Consider the following 21,015-nt stretch of genomic DNA (forward strand, 5'->3'; position numbering starts at 1 on the left):
AAATATCAATAGATATAATCTGCATTAACAACAACAACAACAAAAAGCTCTTTAAAGAGTCTTCATTAATTTTTAAGAGAGTACAGGGATCCTGAAACCAAAAAGTTTGAGAACTACTAGTGTAAAAAGAAATCATATCCAACTCTGCTCTTACTCTTCTACTTACTACCTATTCAGTCCTTACTAACTCATTAATTCTGCTTCAATTTCCTCCCCTATAAAATGTGATCAGGCTATTCTTTCCAACTTGTTGCTTGTCCTTCCTTCTCCAAGAGGATCAATAACATCAGGAAGTTGCAGGTGATGTCTTGACTTTTGTCTGAACCAGAGATGATTACAAAGTCATCAGCTTTGCCCTCCTCCAGAGTCATGAACAGTCTAGGGTTAAGACAAGGAAAAGAAGACTGGTGATGGCCCAGAATACAATGAGTGACCTTGACCTTTCCAAACTGAGGACTTTCCCAAATTCTTTGATCCTATAATTACATGACAACTCTTCCAATAACTCTGAGATTCAGATACGATCTATAAAATGAGAAAACGAATGCAAAAATAATTTGAAATTGTAAGGCACTGAGAGAGAGGGAGGGGAAAAAACACCTCTTCAGTGCTTACTATGTTAGACTGGGGATATGAGCGGGGTACAAATGCAAAGCAAGCAAGATAGGGTCTACCCTCAATACATTCTAATGAGGAAAAATAACAGAGAAGTACTGGAAAGAGGGGAATTTGCTTTCAGCTCTAAATTTATCATCTATGACTGCAGAATATAGTCCAGACTCCATGCCTTATTATCATTAATAATAATTATTATTATCCTGTGTTAATGATTGAGTACTAGAATCCTTCTGATTAACGTCAATCAGAGGCAGTATCGGAATCTAAATCCGGTAAGGATTGGTCTAAATTGGGGGGTGGGCTTGTCAATTAATCAGTTCCAGGTGGCTTCCACTAGGTGGATCTGTAGTTTCATTCAGGTATGATTACTTTCCTCATGAATTTCAGTGGAGCATTTGAGTCTATGCTACTGGCCCTTTAAGAAGGTGAGCCAGGTGAGGCTGTGACTCCGCCCTCTGCCGAGGCACCGCCCCCCGCCCCCGCCCTGCTTTTCCCGGCTCCACCAGTCCGGGTGACCGGCCCTTGGTCCCGGTCCCGGCTCCGGCGCCATGGAGCGGCGCTGCCCCCTGGGGCTCGGGCTCCTGCTGCTGCTCTGCGCCCCGTTGCCCCCGGGGGCGCCCGCCGAAGAAGGTACGGACTTCCCTGCGCCGCAGATCTTTTCTTCCCACCTAGTCGTCCCCTTCCCCCAACCCCCTCCCTTACCCAGGAGCCCCGGGCTTTGAGGACCACCTGCTCGTCCCCCACCATCCACCTCCACCACGCGCGCGCACACTCTCCTGTTCCGACCCTTAGCCCCTGTTCCCGTTCTTTACAGAGCTTCCTGCAGCCTCTCACACACCTTCCCCGTGACACACACACACACACCCCCACCCCCGGCAGCCTAGGCTATGGATTTGGCAGGCCAAACTTTGCTCTTTAACCCCTATGTGGTGGCTTGCTGGAGTCAGTCACTCCCCTCACTCTCTCCACTAGCAACTAGGATCTTGGGGGTGGAGGTGCAGGACTGAACCGGGGACTGGATGGGAGCTAGAAACTGAAGGGAGGCCGGGTGGGAGATAGTTTATTATGCGCTGACCAGTGCGATTTCCACGACCCCCTACTCCTGGGGACGGTCTGCATCTCTACTGGGAATCCAGTACCCTTTCCCTTTCCCACCCTTTCCCAAAACATTCTCCACCACCGCTATCCTAATTGTGTGCAGTGAAAACAGTAGGGCCTCCCTTTTTTTTCCTGGACTTTGAGATTCAGACTGCATTTTCTGGGCTCCTTATACCAAGCTTCCCCATCACCACTCAAACTGAAAGCCAGAGCCCAAGTGCCACTCTCATGCAGTCCTGCCATAGTTTATGGAATTACAAGTTTTTAGAGTTGAATCAAAGATCTGGTCCAGTTACAGAAGAGGAAATGGAAGTCCAATGAGACCAAATGATTTGCTGAAGATATTGTTTTCTATCAGACCTTACACCCTGGCTAAATGGACTGTCCCCTGGGGGCAAGGGTTATATATCCGGTCTATCATCTAGTCAATCTGGAATCTCCACCCCTGAATTCTTCTGGCTATGAACCCAGCAGAGGGTCCAGCATCCTAGCTTTTTACATATTTTGTCTTCTCTTCTAAATTCTCTAAAGGTCTTGATAATGTGTATTTCACAGGTATGAATACTCCTCGTTGCTAGTCCATGTTCTGCTTAAGAAAAAGCAAGCGGTTTGATGGGGGGAAGGGTGATGAGGGGCAAGAGAAATTGAAAGGGGAGGAGGGAAACATCATTGAGCAGGTTCCTTTGCCAAAAAGGTCTGACATCCCTCTTCACCCCCAGTAACTCTGCTAGACACCAGCACTGCACAAGGAGAGCTAGGTTGGCTACTGGACCCACCAGAGACTGGGGTGAGTACCCAGGGAGAGAGGGGCTTTTAGGACCAGGGAGGGCTCCAGACCAATGGGAAATGGGACAGGCTGGTGGGTGGGGGAAGAAAAGAAAAGAGCAGGAAAAACTGGAAGTGTCTCCCAGGGAGGAGGCTGTCGGGTGTGTGTTGGGGAGGGGGGGAAGGGGGTGGAATAGAGGCTGAGTCAGAGCCTAGTGAGTAGGGTGGGGTGGGGGGAGCAGACTTCTCCCCATGGGAATTGTCTAAATAGTTTAACATAGGTTGGCTCCTCCCCTTTCCTGTTTCCCCCAAATGAGGAGGTGGGAGGAAGGAGTGGATTTGCCAGCAGGAGGTGGTCCTTGTAAAGACTTTAAAGGATCTCAAAATTTATGGGAGAGGGAAAGGTGTGAAGGAAAATCCTGGGCTTGTCTGATGGCTGCTGTCACGGTTACTCTTACAAAGGTTAAAAAAAAAAGTGTAAAAATATGACATTTTCTTCCCTGCCCCCAAACTCTTGACTCATGCTGCCCTTCCTGCCATCAAGTCCCCTGACTGTTAAACTCTTCATCATGCCATCCTTAGGGGGGAATCATGCATTTTCCATGTACAACCTACTTTAAGTCCTGGTCATCAGAAGAAAAGCAGGATCCTATGGACAAGGGCTAGGAGAGTCTTGGGGACTACCTAGCCAGGAGAAGTAAAGCTTGAGAGTTTTATGTCTATTATGTTAGGGTGATGGAGTAGTGAAAACAGCAGGGAGTTTGGAGGGGTGCTCCAGCTGGCTAAAGCTCCTGGGTTTTCACTTTGAGCCTTTTCCCCTTTGGGCTTCATTGTTGTGGTTTTCATTTTATGGCAGCTACCTTCTCTAATTTCTTAGGTGCTAGACTATTCATTCTAGCTTTGCTGTTTTCTTTTCTTCTGCGTGTTAGGGTCCTGGCTCCACGCTTTCTGCTCTCCCACAGTGTGGCCTGTAATTAGAATTAATAGACTAAACTATAATGTATCCTCCAGGAGGGGCTGCTTAGGAAATCCTGAATGAGACGTGCCCTAATAGGCGCCTTATCCCATAAACCAGCTAATCACCCCACAACTATGGTTACCGGCCCACCTACTGGTTCCCACCAGCCCCTTGAACTCCCGCCCCCTCCAAACCTCATCCCCATTCCTAACCCCAATTTACTCTTTCGTTAACAACTAATTATCCTTAACTGAAAAGTAGTAGATTATTCAGTTAAACAGATCTGCAGGGCGTAGAAGATCAAGGGGAATTCCTCCTTCAGTTGTCCGTCCCACACATACCCCCACCCCAAATTTAAAAATCAGTAAAAATAACCAGCAGCCAACCACCTGGCTTCCCAGGGTGCATTTGGGAAGCTGACAACTTAGCCGATTAGTGACGGGTACTTATTGCAAGTACAGAACATCTGTTTGTGTGCCCTGTCTCCTGTTTTGTTACTGCTGAAACTGAGGGGAGACATCTTGCAATTAAGACAGTCTTTGAAAGCTCTAGCTGAGACTCTAGAGACCTGGCTAAAATGGCAACCCACCCCCCTCATGCTCACTTCTATGCCCGCTGCTTGTTTAAGCACACCAACTTATGCCCAGGTACCTCAGCCTTCTTCCCGTATTTTCTAAATCCCCAGAGTTGTTACTGTGGTCCTTCACACCTCCTTTTCCACCATTCCCACCACCACCACTAATTTGCCTTTTAAAATATTGTTTGCCACTCAGTTTTACCAGTCCCATCTACCAAAGTTCATGTAGCCAGTTTTTAATTCCTGAAGCTGCAAAACAAACTCCTCAATGTTAGGCAGTCCCAGTGAGAGACCATTATTAAGTGTCCTTTTATCTGTGAGGATTTCATCCTTTTTATGATCCCCAACATTACTGATGTCCTTGTGATATGGGATAAACTTGAGCCACAAACTAGGTATACTGAACCTGCTCTCGATAAGCTGAGGCAGGAGCAGTGCAGCCGGCAAAAGAAGCCCTTTCTTCAGTGGGGTTGGATGGAGAAGGGGAACCAGTGACCTGGGCCTTCAATATTCTGCCCTGCAGCTTTATAGGCCCACCCTAAAGCAGGGATGCATCTTGCTGCCTGGGTGAGTGAGTCTGATAGTGGGCTCTCCACTCCAATCCTTCTTCACAAATGGAGTGGGACGGAAGGGGAAGGGACACACTAACACCTTTCCTCTCCTTCCAGTGGAGTGAAGTACAACAGATGTTGAATGGGACGCCCATGTATATGTACCAGGACTGCCCAGTGCTGGCTGGGGGGGACACAGATCACTGGCTTCGCTCTAATTGGATCTACCGGGGAGAAGCTGCGTCCCGAGTCCACGTTGAGCTTCAGTTCACTGTTCGAGACTGCAAGAGCTTCCCAGGGGGGTCAGGACCACAGGGCTGCAAGGAGACATTCAACCTTTTCTACATGGAAAGTGACCATGATGTGGGCATCCAGCTCCGGCGACCCCTCTTCCAGAAGGTGCCATTGTCCATCCTATTCTTTCATAGCCAGCAACTGACCCGTTTCATTAGCCTGATTTCTGAGATAACCCTGGCTACCATAAAGAAGAGAATCATGAGACCAGTGGGTGAGGATGCGGAGAACATGTCTCACGATTCCCTTGTCTTTCCAGGTAACTACAGTGGCCGCAGACCAGAGCTTTACCATACGGGACCTGGAAACTGGCGCTGTGCGGCTGAACGTGGAGCATTGCCAGCTGGGCCACCTGACTCGGCGTGGCCTTTACCTTGCTTTTCACAACCCAGGGGCTTGTGTGGCCCTGGTGGCCGTTCGTGTGTTCTACCAGCGCTGTGCTGAGACCGTCCATAAGCTGGCACGTTTCCCCAACACCCTTCCGGCGTCTGCGGGTTTGGTTAACGTGTCAGGGACCTGCCTGCCCCATGCCCAGTACGGCCCTAGCCCTTCAGCTGCCCCTCGAATGCACTGTAGCCCCGATGGAGAATGGCTGGTACCTGTGGGACGATGCTACTGCAAACCAGGTTATGAGGTCAAGGAGGAAAATGGTGTCGAAGGATGTACCGGTAAGGGCGTGAGGAGCATCTGGGGGAGTGATTGCGGCTAGGGAGGGAGCACAAGACAATTCTCACTAGCTAGTTTTGTACCCTGCACTCTCCTCAAGTCTCCAACTATCTGCCTGTGACCATCACCCTCATCACCCCTTACCTTCTCCGCTCACCTCTCCCACATCCCTCCCCCTTCCCCTCTCTCCAGTCCTATTTGCAAAAGATTTTGCAAACCTTAAAGAGAGCTAGAAATGTGAGTAAGTCTATGCTAGCCACTCTCCTCATCCTTACCTGGATCCTCTATTCTCATCATCAATGTTATGCATTTTCATTTTCTGCCTCACTTATTCTAAGCTCTGTGACTTCGTAAAACAAATAGGAAGGATGGAACTATGGATAGGGGACGCAGACCAGATCAGGGTCACGTGGGTAGGAGTAAGGGAGGGGTAGGAATAAGTACTGACTGCTGAACTAATCTTCCTTCTCAACTTTAGGTCCAGCCATTCAGTTTTCTATTATGTAGAGATGATAAGAAATAGGAACTCATGTGTTAAAACTGTACCTTACCCTGAAGTATTAAGATGACCAATAATGGTAGTTCACATTTATATAGCACTTTTTTTTTTTTTTTGGGGGGGGTGGTTAATTTGGGATTGGGTGATTTATAGTATACACAGCTAGTAAGTGTCTGAGACTGGATTTTAACTCAGATTTGGATCTATCTACTTCCCCACCCAACTACCTCATAATTTTATAACACTTTAAGGTTTCCAAAGAAATGTGTATGTATACATATATATTATTTGTATTCATATACATAAACATCATATTTCATTTGATCCAACGACTCTGTAGAGCAGTGGTTCTCAAAGTATGGTCTAGAGAATCTTGGGGATCTCTGAAACCTTTTAGAGGGTCTACAAATTCAAAAATAGTTTTTATTTCCAATATGGTAAATGTCTATAAATATAACCCAGATAAACAAAAACGCTTTGGAGAGATCCTCAATAATTTTTAATAGGATAAAGATATTGAAAACAAAAGTTTGAGAACCACTGCTGTAGAGTAAGTGCCATTAAGTCCATTTTACAGATGAGGAAAGTGAGAATCAGGGTAAGGAACTTGCCAAACTGGTATATATGAGTGAGACAAGATTCAAACTCGTATATCCCAACTCTCTTTGGTCCTTTATCCACTATATAGGTGTATTCCTTCCTGACTCCCTACCAATCACTTATTAAATCCACCATCTTCTACTGAAATGAAGCCCATACCTTCTCCCTCTTGGACTGTGGCAGTACTCCGTTAACTGGTCTCCCTGTTTCCAACATCTTCCCCCTTCCGGACTATCCTATATGCTTTACTACATCATAGTAGTCTTTCTAAAATCCAGATTTTGACTTGCCGCTGACATACTCAGGAATGTCCAGTGACTTTAAGGTGGTGAAAGAAAATTCCAGACTCCTCATCCTGGTATCCACAGCTATTTACACTCTGATTCCAACCTCCAAATTCTTGTTCATTCTGCTTTATGGACTCGAGGCAAAAATTGGGAAGCAGGCACTTGGGTTTTTGGTATACTCAGCTTTCCAAATTTACTCCCTTTTTCTTTGATGATCACCATCCCTATCCCTGGCCATGCCCTTAAATAGATAGTGTTCTTAGAGTCTCTATCTTTTCCATATTATAGACATATTATAGTGCAGGGTACAAAACAGTATTGTTTTGTTTTGTTGTGGGAGGGGGAATGGAATAGGAGTTGTATTGCTAGCTTTCATATATCATTTGAAGTACTTTACAAATATTATCTGATTTTTTTTTTTCCTCCTCACAATGACCCTGGAAGGCAGGTGCTATTATTATCTCCATTTTACAGAGGGCAAAAGCTAAGACAGAAAGATATTAAGTGACTTGCCCAGGTTCGTATAGCTAGTAAAAATCTGCGGCTGGATTTGATAGATCTTCCAACTCAAGACCCAATATTCTATCCAATTCTTCACCAAGCTACTCCCAAACTCATGTATACTCTGGCATAAATGGCTGAAAGCAACTTAACCCTTCTCAGGATGTTTTTATTTAGACAGAAATAAAGGAATAAAACTGACAGCAAAATTGGGGGCCTTAGGTGGAAAAGGGAATTATCAACAATGTTAAAATCATACACTGTTAATAATCATCCTACCTCTTGTGGAAGGATGAGGTATATTTAAGAAATGATAAGGTCAACATGACTTACCAACTAGTCAGAATAATGGACTAAAAAACTTAGAGGTAATCTAATGAAGTCCAGTAGAGCTCTAAAATTATTATTTACTCATGAGAAAATAAAACCATATGTATAGAATTGCACACGTTTAACATATATTGGATTACTTGCTATCTAGGAGAGGAGATGGGGGAAAGGAGGGAGAAAAAAATTTGGAACACAAGATTTTGCAAGGGTGAATGTTGAAAACTATACATGTATTTTGAAAATCAAAAGCTAAAAAAATGGGAGAAAATGAAGCTAGATTTATAAAAATGTGCTTCAGATGTAACTGTTCAGAAAGAAACACAATCTTCACAAAATAAGATAGATAACTGCAGCTATGTTTCATCCATAGTCACTTTAAAATTAGAAAGGATATATGTTTTCTATCCATTATTTAACTTTCCTGGAACTCTTAACAGGAAATTGCCCTCTAGGTGACTGAGTCAGATATAGGTGTTGTTGAATCATATCCAGCTTTTCCTGACCCCATTTGGAATTTTCTTGGCAAAGATATAGGATTGATTTGCCATTTCCTTCTCCAACTCATTTTACAGATGAGGAAATGGAGGCAAGTAAGGTTTTGTGATTTGCCTGTACATTTCTGAAGAGTTTTATTCTTTTTTTAAAAAAAGTTTTATTCTTGAAAAATGATATATGAAATAAATTCATTTTTCTCTAAGAGCTTCACAGAAAAGCTGACAGAATTACAAAAGTGGGGAGTAAGTTTTCTGGGCCTGAGTTTACTTTTGGAATGTTTTTGAGGAGAATTTGAAGTGGCCCCAAAAGGATGAGTAGAATTTGGATAGGAAAGGAAGAGGGGGGAGATTCCTTCCAAGTAAGACAAAGACGAGTCAACAAGCATTGATGTAGGACCTACTATGTATCAGGCACTGTACTAAACACTGAGATAAAAAGAAAGTCCCAAAAAATAATCTCTGCTCTTAAGGAGCTCACAGTATAATAAATGAGAAGCAAGGAAGAAGAAGAATGAATCTTTCATGGTTGACTGATGTTGGCCGGCCTTAGTGGAAGGTGCTTGGTGGAGAGTAGTAGAAGTTACTTCTGGACAAGTGAAATGGGGTCATGTTCTAGAGGGCTTTGACTGTCAGAATGAGGAGTTTGGAGAGTCTGGTACCATAGATAGAAGGTGGCTGTAATATTTGAGGATCTAGAGTCAAAGTCTTCCTCTGACATATATTCTTGTGTCACCTTGGATGAGACCCCTGACCTCCCTAGACCTCAATTTTTTAAACCTGTAAGATTGAACCAACTTTCCTCTGAGATGGATCCAGCTCTACAACTTGGTGACCCAGATCCTTTCAGATCAGCCACTATTGTGACTCTTGAGTCTCCCCAGCCTACAAAAATGACATGATCCAGAAAGCTGAAGTTGGGTTCCCATTTCTTCTCTTTAGCCTGCCTCATCAATTTCTACCGTGCTGAGATGGATACCCCCAGCTGCCTCAAGTGCCCTCCCCATAGTACAGCTAAGTCTGTGGGGGCTACAGTCTGCACCTGTGTGAGTGGCCACTACAGAACTCCTGGGGAAGGGCCCCAGGTAGCATGCACACGTGAGTGGGGTGGGTGTCCTGGGTGACTAGGGAGGGAAGGGTCCCAGATAATATGAAGGGGTACCCCGGCAATGGTTCTCCCCGCTCCAAAACAACCAGGTAAATGCCCCACCATCACCTAAATCACAGACAGAATTTCCATGTACTAGGGTTACCACGGTTCTCTCCCACATTTTCTTCAGAAAACCTCCTAATCCACAAGGGAGTCTCCTTATTCAGTCATGACCTCAGAATGTTATACATCAAAGTTTCACTGATAGGAGTGTCTTGATATTGGGGATTTCTGCCATCTGATTTTATTTACCCTCCCATAGGTCCCCCTTCGGCCCCTCAAAATATCAGCTTCTCTCTTTCGGGGACTCAGCTTTCTCTGCAGTGGAAGCCACCCAAGGATTCCGGAGGACGGCGAGATGTGAGCTACAATGTTGAGTGTGCACAGTGCCAGGGAGGAGCCCCGGAGAAGGGGCCGTGCCAGCCATGTGGAGCAGAGGTGCACTTCTCTCCTAGCACCAAGGGACTCACCCTGCCTACCGTTCGAATTGATGGCCTTGAACCCTACGCCAACTACACCTTTCGTGTGGAAGCCAGAAATGGGGTATCTGATCTAGATCCCAATGGTTCTCCCAGCGCTACACTCAGCCTTAGCATTGGACATGCAGGTGAGGGCCCGTGGAAAGGGGACAGCCAGAGCAACATTGGGGAAAGAGAAATGAGGGAGGAGTGTCAAGAACCATTAAAGGTCAAGAAAAAGTGATGGGGGAGAAATCTAAAGTCCTCTGTTGGGCTCTCTGAGGTCTCTCCTCTTGCCAACATACTGACTTTAACACTATTCAGAATCACTGTCCGGCCTGTCCTTGAGTCTGGTGAAAAGAGGGCCCCGACGGTTGGAACTGTCTTGGGCAGGGTCTCGACCTCGCAGCCCTGGAGTAAATCTGAGCTATGAGTTGCATGTGCTGAACCAGGTCAGAACTCATCCCTCCAGAGCTTCCCCAACATCCAGGCCCAGCCACATCCCTAGTCCAGGGTGGGGACCCCAAATCAATTCGTTCCTTCACTAAGTAAAAAATTGCCAAAGGATGAGGTCCTTCCTCCTTACTGATGTATCTCCACAAAGCCCTTTCTCACCTGTTCTTATAATCACTGAAGCCCATACCACCACATAGGAGGAAGAGAGGTACCAGATGGTACCAGAGCCCAGAGTATCACTGACAGAACTACAGCCAGACACAACCTACGTGGTGCGAGTCCGCATATTAACTCCCCTGGGGCCTGGACCCTTCTCCCCCGATCATGAGTTTCGGACCAGCCCTCCTGGTGAGTAATCAATCCCCCAAGATTGATCACACATATGTACAGTAATCTAGTGAGCCCTCTACACATGTGTAAAAACTACCCCCCCCCACCTTCCTGTGAGTGACTTCTGCCCACACAAAGATATCACCCTCTCCTTCATCAGGGACCCCTCTAAGAATACACACAACAACAGTTCCTGCCCCACCTATAGCTAGCACTCCCTGTCAGGGACCACACACCAACAAACAGTGCTCTGAGGGCTCACACACACATACACAATCATTCTGTTGAATGGGATCTTCTCAAAAAATTCACACCAGCTCCCCCAGTGAGTTGGTTCTTTCACATAACTCACATACTCCAGTTTTCCAATAAAAACTCTCTTTCCAATAATACTAACAGTTAGTGTATATATTACACTTCTAGGTTTGGATAGCCCTGTTATGTAAGGACTCTAATAATTATTATTATTTTACAAATGAAGAATTTGAGATGGGTTAAAGGACATAAGATAATAGTATGTATCTGAGGCAGGATTCAAACAGACTCTTCTTGATGGGGTGTCCAGAATTCTATGCACCGGCCTCCAAGAGTGATACCATAGCCCTAGCCTTTTCACTGAGTGAACTCTCTCTAAACCAGAGGTCCTCAAACTTTTTAAATAGGGGGCCAGTTCACTGTCCCTCAGACTGTTGAAGGGCTGGACTATAGTAAAAACAAAAACTTTGTTTTGTGGGCCTTTAAATAAAGAAACTTCATAGCCCTGGTTGAAGGGGATAAGTGTCCTCAGCTGCCCCATCTGGCCTGCGGGCCGTAGTTTGAGGACCCCTGCTCTAAACAAACATCAGCCTCTACAAGAAGGGACCATATACATTCATCTCTCAGGACTTTGTTCTCTTCCTTCATCTGTACAAACATGATATCATAGCTAATATACAGATGTGATATGTGTATGCATACAGATCAGTCCTGCTTCAGGTGCTAAGCCTGGATCTCACCCCCACAAACAACTTCCAGGACATCACAAATAGTTCCCAAATGGATGGAGAGAGGGAGAAAGAGACAGAGAGAAAGTAAGAGAGAGAGAACTCTGCTCAATGAGCTTGTGATCAACATCATACTCATGTATCAAACTCTAATGACCGACCTTTCTCATGCTGGAGCCCCTAGAGAATGATCTTACATAGATGCACCAGTCTTCTCTCTCTACCCCCCACCCCACCAATAACTGATCCTTTCACAGAAATCATTCTCCTCTGCCTCACTTTCTCCAGTATGGATTTGACTGTTAGTCACTCTGTTCCTTTCCAACTCTACAATTCTGCACTGCTGTGATTGACCACATATCCACACCAGTAAATACAGAATTGCCTTCCTTGTCTCTACTCATTAATCTCATCTTTTCATCCTTACTTTCTTGTCCTCCAAGTAGTTTCAGGCTCCAAAATGCTTTATCTCAGTTCATTTGTCCTCAGTTTCTAAGGGCCTGTCTGGGGGAGAGATTGTGGCTGTTGTTTTTGGCCTGCTGCTAGCATTGGCTCTGATCCTCGGATTCCTGGTCTTCCGCACAAGGTATGAGCAAAACAGAACCCCCCCCCCCTCCCCTCACCACTGACCTTCCCACTCACAGTTTCCATACATCAGTAGTGATTCTAATTCTTCCTCCAGATTCCCTTACCCCTTTTGCTTCTCCCCTGATACCCAGTAAATTAATTCAGGTCAAAATCCCAGAACTACCCCTGCCTCCCTAGCACACACACACTTTCCCATTATCCCAAAAGAAGGCACATATCATACCACTGGGTTCCCAGAGAACAGACTTGTTCTCAAAAGTTTCTCTGGAAGTGTGAGAACAGAAAGATGGGGGTTGAGGAAGTGAAGGACTGTAACAAACTATCTTTTCTTTTCCTTTCTCCTCTCCTTAAACTGTAGGAGGAAAACAAAAAAGCAAAAAGGGCAACGAGAGTGTGCTTCTGATGGTGGGGATCGTGGTGAGTCAGTAATGGGGAGCAGTGAACTCATAGGAGGCAATGAATCTGATGGGGACAATGAATAAGGCTAGGGAAAGGGATATAAGAATTCTAGAGTTTCTGAGACAGGGGGGAGGCTGGCTTGAGATTGTCTCTTGGGTTCTCAAGTTTTGCTACTTAATTAAGTATAGCTTAATTAATCTTGTGCTAATAGCACCAGTGTAGCTCTGGTGTAATTATCTATTAGTTGCTAGCTCTTTTGCACCCTCCATTACCCCTCCCTTCCAACACACACACACACACACACACACACACACACACACACCCCTCTTCCATCAGCCCCAACCCTAGCTCTCCTCACCCCAGCTACACTCTGGGTAGCTTGTTGGGTGGGAGTGCATGCCTTCAGGGAGAGGTATGGAGATGTCCAGCTGAGACAGATGGACCTTATCCCACTGACCTCATTAGAAATCCAGCCTTGGTCCTCTTTAAAAAAAAAAAAAAAAAAAAAAGTAGGGAGAGGGGAGACATAATGACCCATCCAGCTGCTGAGAGCAGCTGGGGGTATGGGTCATCCTGGTAGAGAATGTGGGGGAGGTATGAGTAGTAGAGGTGATTTGGACAGTGGACGCTAGAAAACAAGGCGAACAAATTGGTGGGTAGGGGAAACTGAATAATCCAGGCCTTCTGGTCGTTTTGCTATTTTACTCTCAAATTTACTGTTCAAATTTACATTAGAACATCAGAGAATGATGGTAAATTGAAGTTCCCCCCTTCCTAAACCACAAAGAGGTTTGGAGAAAATCATAGTGGAAGAAAGGATAGAAAAGGCACAGATCAGGACTCTGTCATTTATTCTCTCTAATCCTTTTCCCTACTAAGTATCTCTAGTTTACCTCTCCTCATTTTCATCCTAGAGGATAAGCTCTGGCTGAAGCCCTATGTGGACCTCCAGGCATATGAGGATCCTGCCCAGGGTGCGCTGGACTTTGCACGGGAGCTTGATCCAAACTGGTTGACAGTTGACACAGTCATCGGGGAAGGTAAGCTCTAAAGTGACCCTTCTCTACCACCAGCTTATTCACTCAGTATCACTACCACTGAATAACCCTTCCTATTCATCCTCAGCTTCCTCTCAGCAAACATCCACACAAATGTACTTGTGCCCTTCAAAACTACCCCTGGTGACATGAAACTGACTGTACTATCCTGCTTTGGCTCTCATCTCTTAAGGGATGGGGATGTTTTCTCTTGGCCATTATTTCAGAAATTTACCACCTCCAATCTAGGTGATACAGTGGAGAAAGTACCAGCCCTGGATTCAGGAGATCATGTTCAACCAGTCTCAGATACTTCCTAGCTGTGTGACTCTGAGCAAGTCACTTAACCCTGATTGCCTCACCAAAAAAATCAGATAAACAAATAAATAATAATAATCTCCCACACCCCTCCTCAGAGTGAATTCTTTTAGCAAGAATAAACTCTGAGATTATTCTCCTTGAGAGAAACTGTAACTAAGCCATAGTAAGAACTGTATATAATAAGTGTGTTGATTCTCCTTGAGAGAAACTGTAACTAAGCCATAGTAAGAACTATATATAATAAGTGTGCTGAGTGAAACCCCCTTTAAGAAATTCTAGAAGTGAACAGCTTTTACAACAGAGTCCATTGAGTTTAAATCTGTAGTGAGGTAGTAAAGTAGATAAAGCACTGAAGTACTTCGAGTCAAGAAGACACTCATTCAAATCCAATCACAGATACATTCCTGGCCGTGTGAACATGGGCAAGTCATTTAACTTGTCTGTCTCAGTTCCCTGAATGTTAAAATGGGATAACAAGAACCCCTGCCTCCCAGGGTTGTGAAGATCAAATGCTATATTTTTAAAATGTTTTGCACACGATCTGATACATAATAGGTGCTATATAAATGCTAGCTGTGATTTACTATTATTATTAAGCTTTCACATATCATAAAAAGAAGAGCTCCCTAAATCCAGAGTCACACACACTTATATTTGCCTTCACCTTGTAAGGGGGTAAAATTGTAAGACAGGTGAAGTTTTCTGCCTCCCCACCCTGCCCCACTGCCCCTCAGTACATTTCAATCTGGGAGGACACCTAGTCCAAACCCTTCATTTTTCCACAAGTGAAAAAACTGAGATCTGGAGAGATCAAATGATTTGTTCCAGATCATGAAAATAGTAAGTGGGAGAACCAGGTTCATAACCAGATGCTCTGATTCCAAAGCCAGAACCCTTTCTATCGTACCATGTGGCCAGTGTTTTTCATTTGGATAAAACTATTAGCAACAATAGCAACATTTGTATTGTATTTTCAAGTTTGCAAAGTGCTTTGCCTGTTCTTTTACTTGATCCTCACAAATCCTATAATGTAGATTTGTTATCCCCATTTTACAGATGAGGAAACTGAGGTTGAGACTAAGTGACTTATCTAGGTTCATACAGGTAGTCAGTGTTTTTAAAGCCTTTTATTTCTCATCAAAGGGATTTGGGGTATTAGTAAGCAATGTAGATAGATATGCAAACACACATACATATATTATATGTGAATGCATACATATATAATGAAATTTATTGCTCATATAATCAGGTATCAGTAGGCAAACAGAAATATGTACACTTAGGGAGTATGTGTGTAAATAAATACCCAGGTCTATTGAAAAGACTTGCCCTGAAATAAAAAATGATTTAGTCCTAATGAGGATTATGAGAGAAAAGATTTTCATTAATATCTTTTGTTTCTACATTATCAAAATTTCTTCCCATATCCCCCAATCTTCACCCAGAAGGCTATCCCTTATAATGGATATTTTTAAATTAGAAAAAAAATTTAAAAATTCAGCAAAGACAATATATCCTCTCTCAAAAAAATGACATTATATGCATAGACTTCCACTCAATAGCTAGTAAGGTTTGCAGAGGACTTTATATATTATCCTGATAATAATCCTGTGAAGTAGAAGAGATTATTCCTATTTTAAAGATGAGGAAATTGAGAAAGAGACTTGCCCAGGATTACATAGCTAGTAAATGTCTAAGGCAGGATTTCACTGAGGTCTTCCTGCCTCCAAGTCTATTGCTCTCTATGTTACCTAGCTCCCATTTTGAAGATCACCTGGCAGAATAAGATACCAGACACTAAGGTCTTTTTTCAAAGTAAACTGCCAAGCATTCCAACTCTTCTACAGACAGCATAACTCCATTGAGCCGGCCATGTTGTTTGAATGCCAAATTCCATTTGCTCAAAATATTATTTTATGGTGAACTCAAACAGGGCAAGCATTCACAAAGTGGCCAGAAAAAGTTATCCAAGGTTTTTCTGAAGAACTTTAGTTTGTATGACATGGGAGACACTGGCACAGGACCACCCAGCATGGTGTCCCTCGTCAGAGAAGATGCTGTGCTCATAAAACAGAATTGTATTAGCCCAAAGGAAGCAGAATTTTGTCCTATTCAAGCACGAAGGATAACAACTAACCAACCTACCATATGTTATGCAAAAGTCAGGGTGGTGATGATATACTGAAGAGCACCAATAGATAGCCCAATAGATCAGGAAGGCTCATCTTCCTGAGTTCAAATCTGACACTGATTAGCTATGTAACTCAAAATAAGTTGCTTCACCCTTTTTGCCTCAGTTTCCACATCTGCAAAATGAGCTGGAGAAAGAAATGGCAAATCATTCCAGTATCTCTGCCAAGAAAACCCCAAATGGGGTCATGAAGAATTGGACGTGACTGAAAGACTGAACAACAACAAATACTTTTCTCAGTGACCCAGGATCTTGGCAAAGGGCCCATCTGGTTTTGAGGAAGTCATCCCATATTGTTTTTGTGTCAGTAACAACTTATGTTATGCAAGAGCCAGCCTGGCATCCACAACAGAGATCTGGCCTCCATCAGCAAGGCAGAGTTCAAGTCCTGCCTCTGACATATATTGACTGTGTGCCCCTGAACAAATCACTTAATTTCCCATTGCTATAAACAATTCTCCAAGACTAGTAGTTGAAGAGGTGCCAATTATGCCTTGGTAAAGAATGTTCCCAATAACGTCACAGATCCATTCCCTATCTCTATATAATATATGCAAGATACTGCTAGTGACTGTAATAAATGACAAATTTGTCATTTAAAACCAGCATGAAAAGCCTGATCTTATGTCTCCTTTCTTCCACTCCACCTCCAGGAGAGTTTGGGGAAGTATATCGAGGGATTCTGAGAATCCCTGGTCAAGACTGTTTCACGGTAGCTATCAAGACTTTGAAAGCTACATCTCCAGATGGCCATTGGTGGAATTTCCTTCGAGAGGCAACTATCATGAGCCAGTTTAATCACCAGCACATCCTGCATCTGGAGGGCGTGGTCACCAAGAGTATGAAAGAAGGGGGTGTGGGAGGTTGGCAGGCATAAGGATTGGATCACCAAGAATATGGGGGTAGGGAAAAGGTTAAGAGTTACCAGGAGTACAAAGAGAATTAACTAGGGATGGAGATGGGGTACAGTCACCAAAAATGGTGGGATGAAAAGGAATGGAAATGATGGCTGCAGTGAAGGGATTTGGGAGTTTGTGGTAAAGAGATCAGGATGAGATGGCTGATGGGAACCCTGTGTGCTAGACAGAGATTTTAGGATCTATTACATGAGTGAAGCCATCTGTAATTTGCTTTCTGTGTCCTAGGAAAGCCCATTATGATCATCACGGAATTTATGGAGAATGGGGCTCTGGATGCCTTCTTGAGGGTGAGGGGAATCGATCAAATCAATTGGGCTAGGGAGAGTGGTGACTAAAGTCAGCCTTGTCCCTACTTGTCTGCATGGGAGGTGGGTTGGTTGGTACGGGAAGGTAACAGTTAACGGAGAATTGAAAGAGGAAAGAATAAAAGGAAGTTCTGGTGGTTGTCCCAGTTCCTGGGAAAGAAAGCACTGCTCATCTAGCCAAATGAGGTATTTGTAAGATGCTTAGCATAATGCTTGGCACTTAGTAGGTGCCTAATAAATGTTTATTGCCCCTTTATCTTACTTCTACCACATCAGGCACAGGAAGAACAACTTGCCCCTGGACAGTTGGTTGCCATGCTGCAAGGCATTGCCTCTGGCATGAGCCACCTGAGTGACCATAGATATGTTCACCGAGACTTAGCTGCGAGAAACATCCTGGTGAGCCAGAACCTGTGCTGCAAGGTGTCTGACTTTGGCCTGACTCGATTGCTGGATAATGACCGCGATGGCACTTATGAAACCCAGGTCACATACCTTTGTGTTCCTCCCATTTTCCCCTGTCCCCACCCATATACAGGTTCCAATCCTTCTCACTCTCTTTTGGACTTGAGAGTCAGGAAGCTCTGAACCCAAAGCCTTCATCACTTAGGACCCTGGACAAGCTGGTGTTAAGTGATTTGCCCAAGATCACACAGCTAGGACGTGTTAAGTATCTGAAGCCAGATTTGAACTCAGGTCCTCCTAACTCCAAGGCCAGTGCTCTTATCAATTGCACCATCCAGCTGTCCCCACTTCACTACTTTCATCCCTGTTACTTGTTTCCTCATCTGTGGGGATAATAGGACCTTCTTTACAGAATTGTTGTGAGGAACAAATGACACAACATGGAAGTGCTTCGCAAGCCTTAAAATATCATCTAATCATCATTACCTTTGTATCTTCTTCCTGTTCCAGGGAGGGAAAATCCCAATCCGTTGGACAGCCCCTGAAGCCATAGCCCATCGAATTTTTACCTCAGCCAGTGATGTGTGGAGCTTTGGGGTGGTGATGTGGGAGGTGTTGAGCTTTGGAGATAAGCCGTATGGGGACATGAGCAACCAGGAGGTAAGCCCAAGGACAATCCTAAGACCATTCTCAACTGATAGGTAACCTCTTGTCTCTCCCTCCCTATTCTCTCTACAATCTATATTCTCCCCCTCATCCTACCCTTGTCTCCAATATGTCTCCCTTGTCTTCCCACAAAAATGCTTTTTGACCTGCTTTAGGACTGTTGCATCTCTGATCTTTTGGGTCTTTCTTCCCCACATCACTATATATCATCTCACTTTTTTCCTTTATGACCTCTACTTCCGACTCTAACCTCTATCTTCCTCAAGAGTCCCATGCCTTTCCCACTACCACTGCCATTGCCCAATCCCTTTTTCTCCATCTCAGGTGATGAAGAGCATTGAAGATGGCTATCGCCTACCTCCTCCAGTTGATTGCCCAGCCCCATTGTACGATCTCATGAAATGCTGCTGGGCTTATGATCGAACATGCAGACCACGATTCCGACAGCTTCAAACACAGCTAGAACACTTACTTGCCAGCCCCCATACACTGAGAACCATTGCCAACTTTGACCCTCGGTAACCAAACGGGGAATTCTAAGGGGTGAATAAAGCTGGCTAGTCCAGTAATAGATAATATTCAACAAGATTTACATCTACCTCAGCTCCCACATCTGTCCCTCTAGTCCATCTATTTCATTTTGTAGATAAGCTCAGAAGTCAAATGACGTATCTGCCTACAGTTACGGAATTTTATACTGATGAGGTTAGGAAATGCACAAATCTTACTGATAAATGTGCAGAAAACTTTTTGAAAGATAAGCTAAAAGTTTTTGATCATCTATGAAAAGCAGCCGGTATCAGAGATACTTCTAGCAGTCAAAAATGTTTCTATAGACAACTACACTATATGAATATTCATCTACCTGTGGAGCCATTTTCTTAGAGAATTGTAGATTGAATCAGGTCTATAATATAACATTCAGCTACACCATGAGTTAAATGGACGTTTGTGTGTTAGCCTGGAAACTTAACCACCCTTTAACACTGTTTCTAGGGAAACATTTTCCAAACAATCAATGTACAAACAAACTCTTGGAACACACCCTGTTTAAGTTGGGGAATGCTCGTCTATCTTTTTGGAATGTATTTGTCTTTTTCCTGGCAGGCTTACACATCCTAATGACTTCTGGCTCTAGCTAACAATACAGGAAAGTCCTTCATATGGAACATGGGTGTCAGTTGGGATAGAAAGAAGCAGAAATTGTAATTATAGAATAACAAAAACTGGAAGATCTTAGAAGTCATCTGATCCAAACACTTTACATCATCCAAGAATGTTCATCCAGCTTCTGCTTAAAGCTGTGCAGTGTTGGGGATCTTCCTAGATAGCCCTTTTAAAAGAACTCTTCATCATTATGAAGCTTTTCTCTATATTGAGCCAAAACCTGCCTTCCTCTAACTTCCACTTTGAGGTAAACAAAATAATGTATAATCTTTTCCATAAATCAGCCTATCAAATACAACATTGATAGATTACAAGCAACCATTACTTTCAGAGCCAAGTGGCCACACCACCAAAAGTCAAGAATACTTGATTTCACATTTCCTGTCACCTAAGTTCTGGTCACTGCAATAGCTGCTTGCAGGTCTGATGGGTCACCCAGTGTCTGTCTGCTTCCACTCCCCCTTCAGTGTTATCAACTCAGTAAACTTTGAGGTTAGGAGAGGGCCATGATTCTTTTTCTCAATTGAATGTTGGCAAGATATATACCATGTTAAAGATTATCCAGATTTGTTGGTTATACAACATTTTGCCATTATTTTAGTATTTCCCACACACACGCACTTGCTAGGAAGGGAACTAGAAAGCTGGAGTATATTCCAACAGTACTGTATGAATATTCCACAGACATAAAATTGAGAGCTAATTATGGAATGATCAATAAAGGGGAAAACTGTAGAAAGAGCAGTGAAGGCGGGCCTTGGAATCTCCAGGAGCATGACAAGTACATTCCTCTTCCTAGGGTTACCCTTCGGCTGCCAAGTGTAAGTGGCTCAGATGGGATTCCGTACCGAAGCGTCTCTGAATGGCTGGACTCTATCCGCATGAAACGATATATACTGCACTTCCGATCTGCAGGGTTGGACACTATGGAATGTGTCCTGGAGCTGAATGCTGAGTAAGCAAAGAAATGGGTACAGGGAAAGAGACAAGTGGACACCAGGGAACGGGTACTGGAATGACTACTGAGGGATGGGTGTGCTAAGGAAGGGGCCTTTTGTGTCTTGGTTTCAGAAAACCAATTTTTTTCATTCTTGACAGGGACCTGAAGCAAATGGGGATTACCCAGCCTGGACACCAAAAGCGAATTCTCTGCAGTATCCAGGGTTTCAAGGACTGATTTGTAGACAGGATAAATTTGAAACCCATTCATGATGTTTATTTTCAGCACACCTTGCTGAAAATGTGATCTTTTTATGCCCCATCCCTTATTCTGGATCATGTATGTTATTGGTGCTGCTCTTTCCCACACCTCCTATGGAGGAATTACACCCTGTGCTTTGAGGGAGGAGGTTGTTGTCTTGTTTTATACTTGGAGACAGGTAGATAAGAGTTATGGGCAACAGC

At 44.0% G+C, this 21,015-nt stretch overlaps 1 protein-coding gene across 1 annotated transcript; it reads left to right on the forward strand.

Moving 5' to 3' along the window:
- Window positions 1-1,116: 1,116 nt before the first annotated feature.
- On the forward strand, window positions 1,117-20,957 carry EPHA1 (EPH receptor A1). The gene is made up of 18 exons (XM_051962974.1): window positions 1,117-1,248; window positions 2,436-2,503; window positions 4,685-4,966; window positions 5,121-5,529; window positions 9,178-9,333; window positions 9,648-9,992; window positions 10,168-10,295; window positions 10,497-10,647; window positions 12,102-12,198; window positions 12,559-12,617; window positions 13,514-13,639; window positions 16,802-16,987; window positions 17,294-17,355; window positions 17,650-17,859; window positions 18,289-18,438; window positions 18,769-18,962; window positions 20,411-20,566; window positions 20,710-20,957. The coding sequence occupies exons 1-18, from the start codon at window positions 1,167-1,169 to the stop codon at window positions 20,786-20,788; spliced, it is 2,940 nt and encodes a 979-aa protein (XP_051818934.1). The 5' UTR covers window positions 1,117-1,166; the 3' UTR covers window positions 20,789-20,957.
- Window positions 20,958-21,015: the final 58 nt, after the last annotated feature.

Source organism: Antechinus flavipes, chromosome 5, assembly GCF_016432865.1.
Source record: "Antechinus flavipes isolate AdamAnt ecotype Samford, QLD, Australia chromosome 5, AdamAnt_v2, whole genome shotgun sequence".
Classification (NCBI taxonomy): domain Eukaryota; kingdom Metazoa; phylum Chordata; class Mammalia; order Dasyuromorphia; family Dasyuridae; genus Antechinus; species Antechinus flavipes.

Bases quoted from the DNA above. Each gene is read 5' to 3' on its own strand.
- EPHA1 (XM_051962974.1), top strand. From the start codon at position 1,167: ATGGAGCGGCGCTGCCCCCTGGGGCTCGGGCTCCTGCTGCTGCTCTGC. The intron at 2,504-4,684 runs GTGAGTACCCAG...CTCTCCTTCCAG, and splicing joins TGGACCCACCAGAGACTGGG to TGGAGTGAAGTACAACAGAT. The intron at 16,988-17,293 runs GTATGAAAGAAG...TCTGTGTCCTAG, and splicing joins GGAGGGCGTGGTCACCAAGA to GAAAGCCCATTATGATCATC.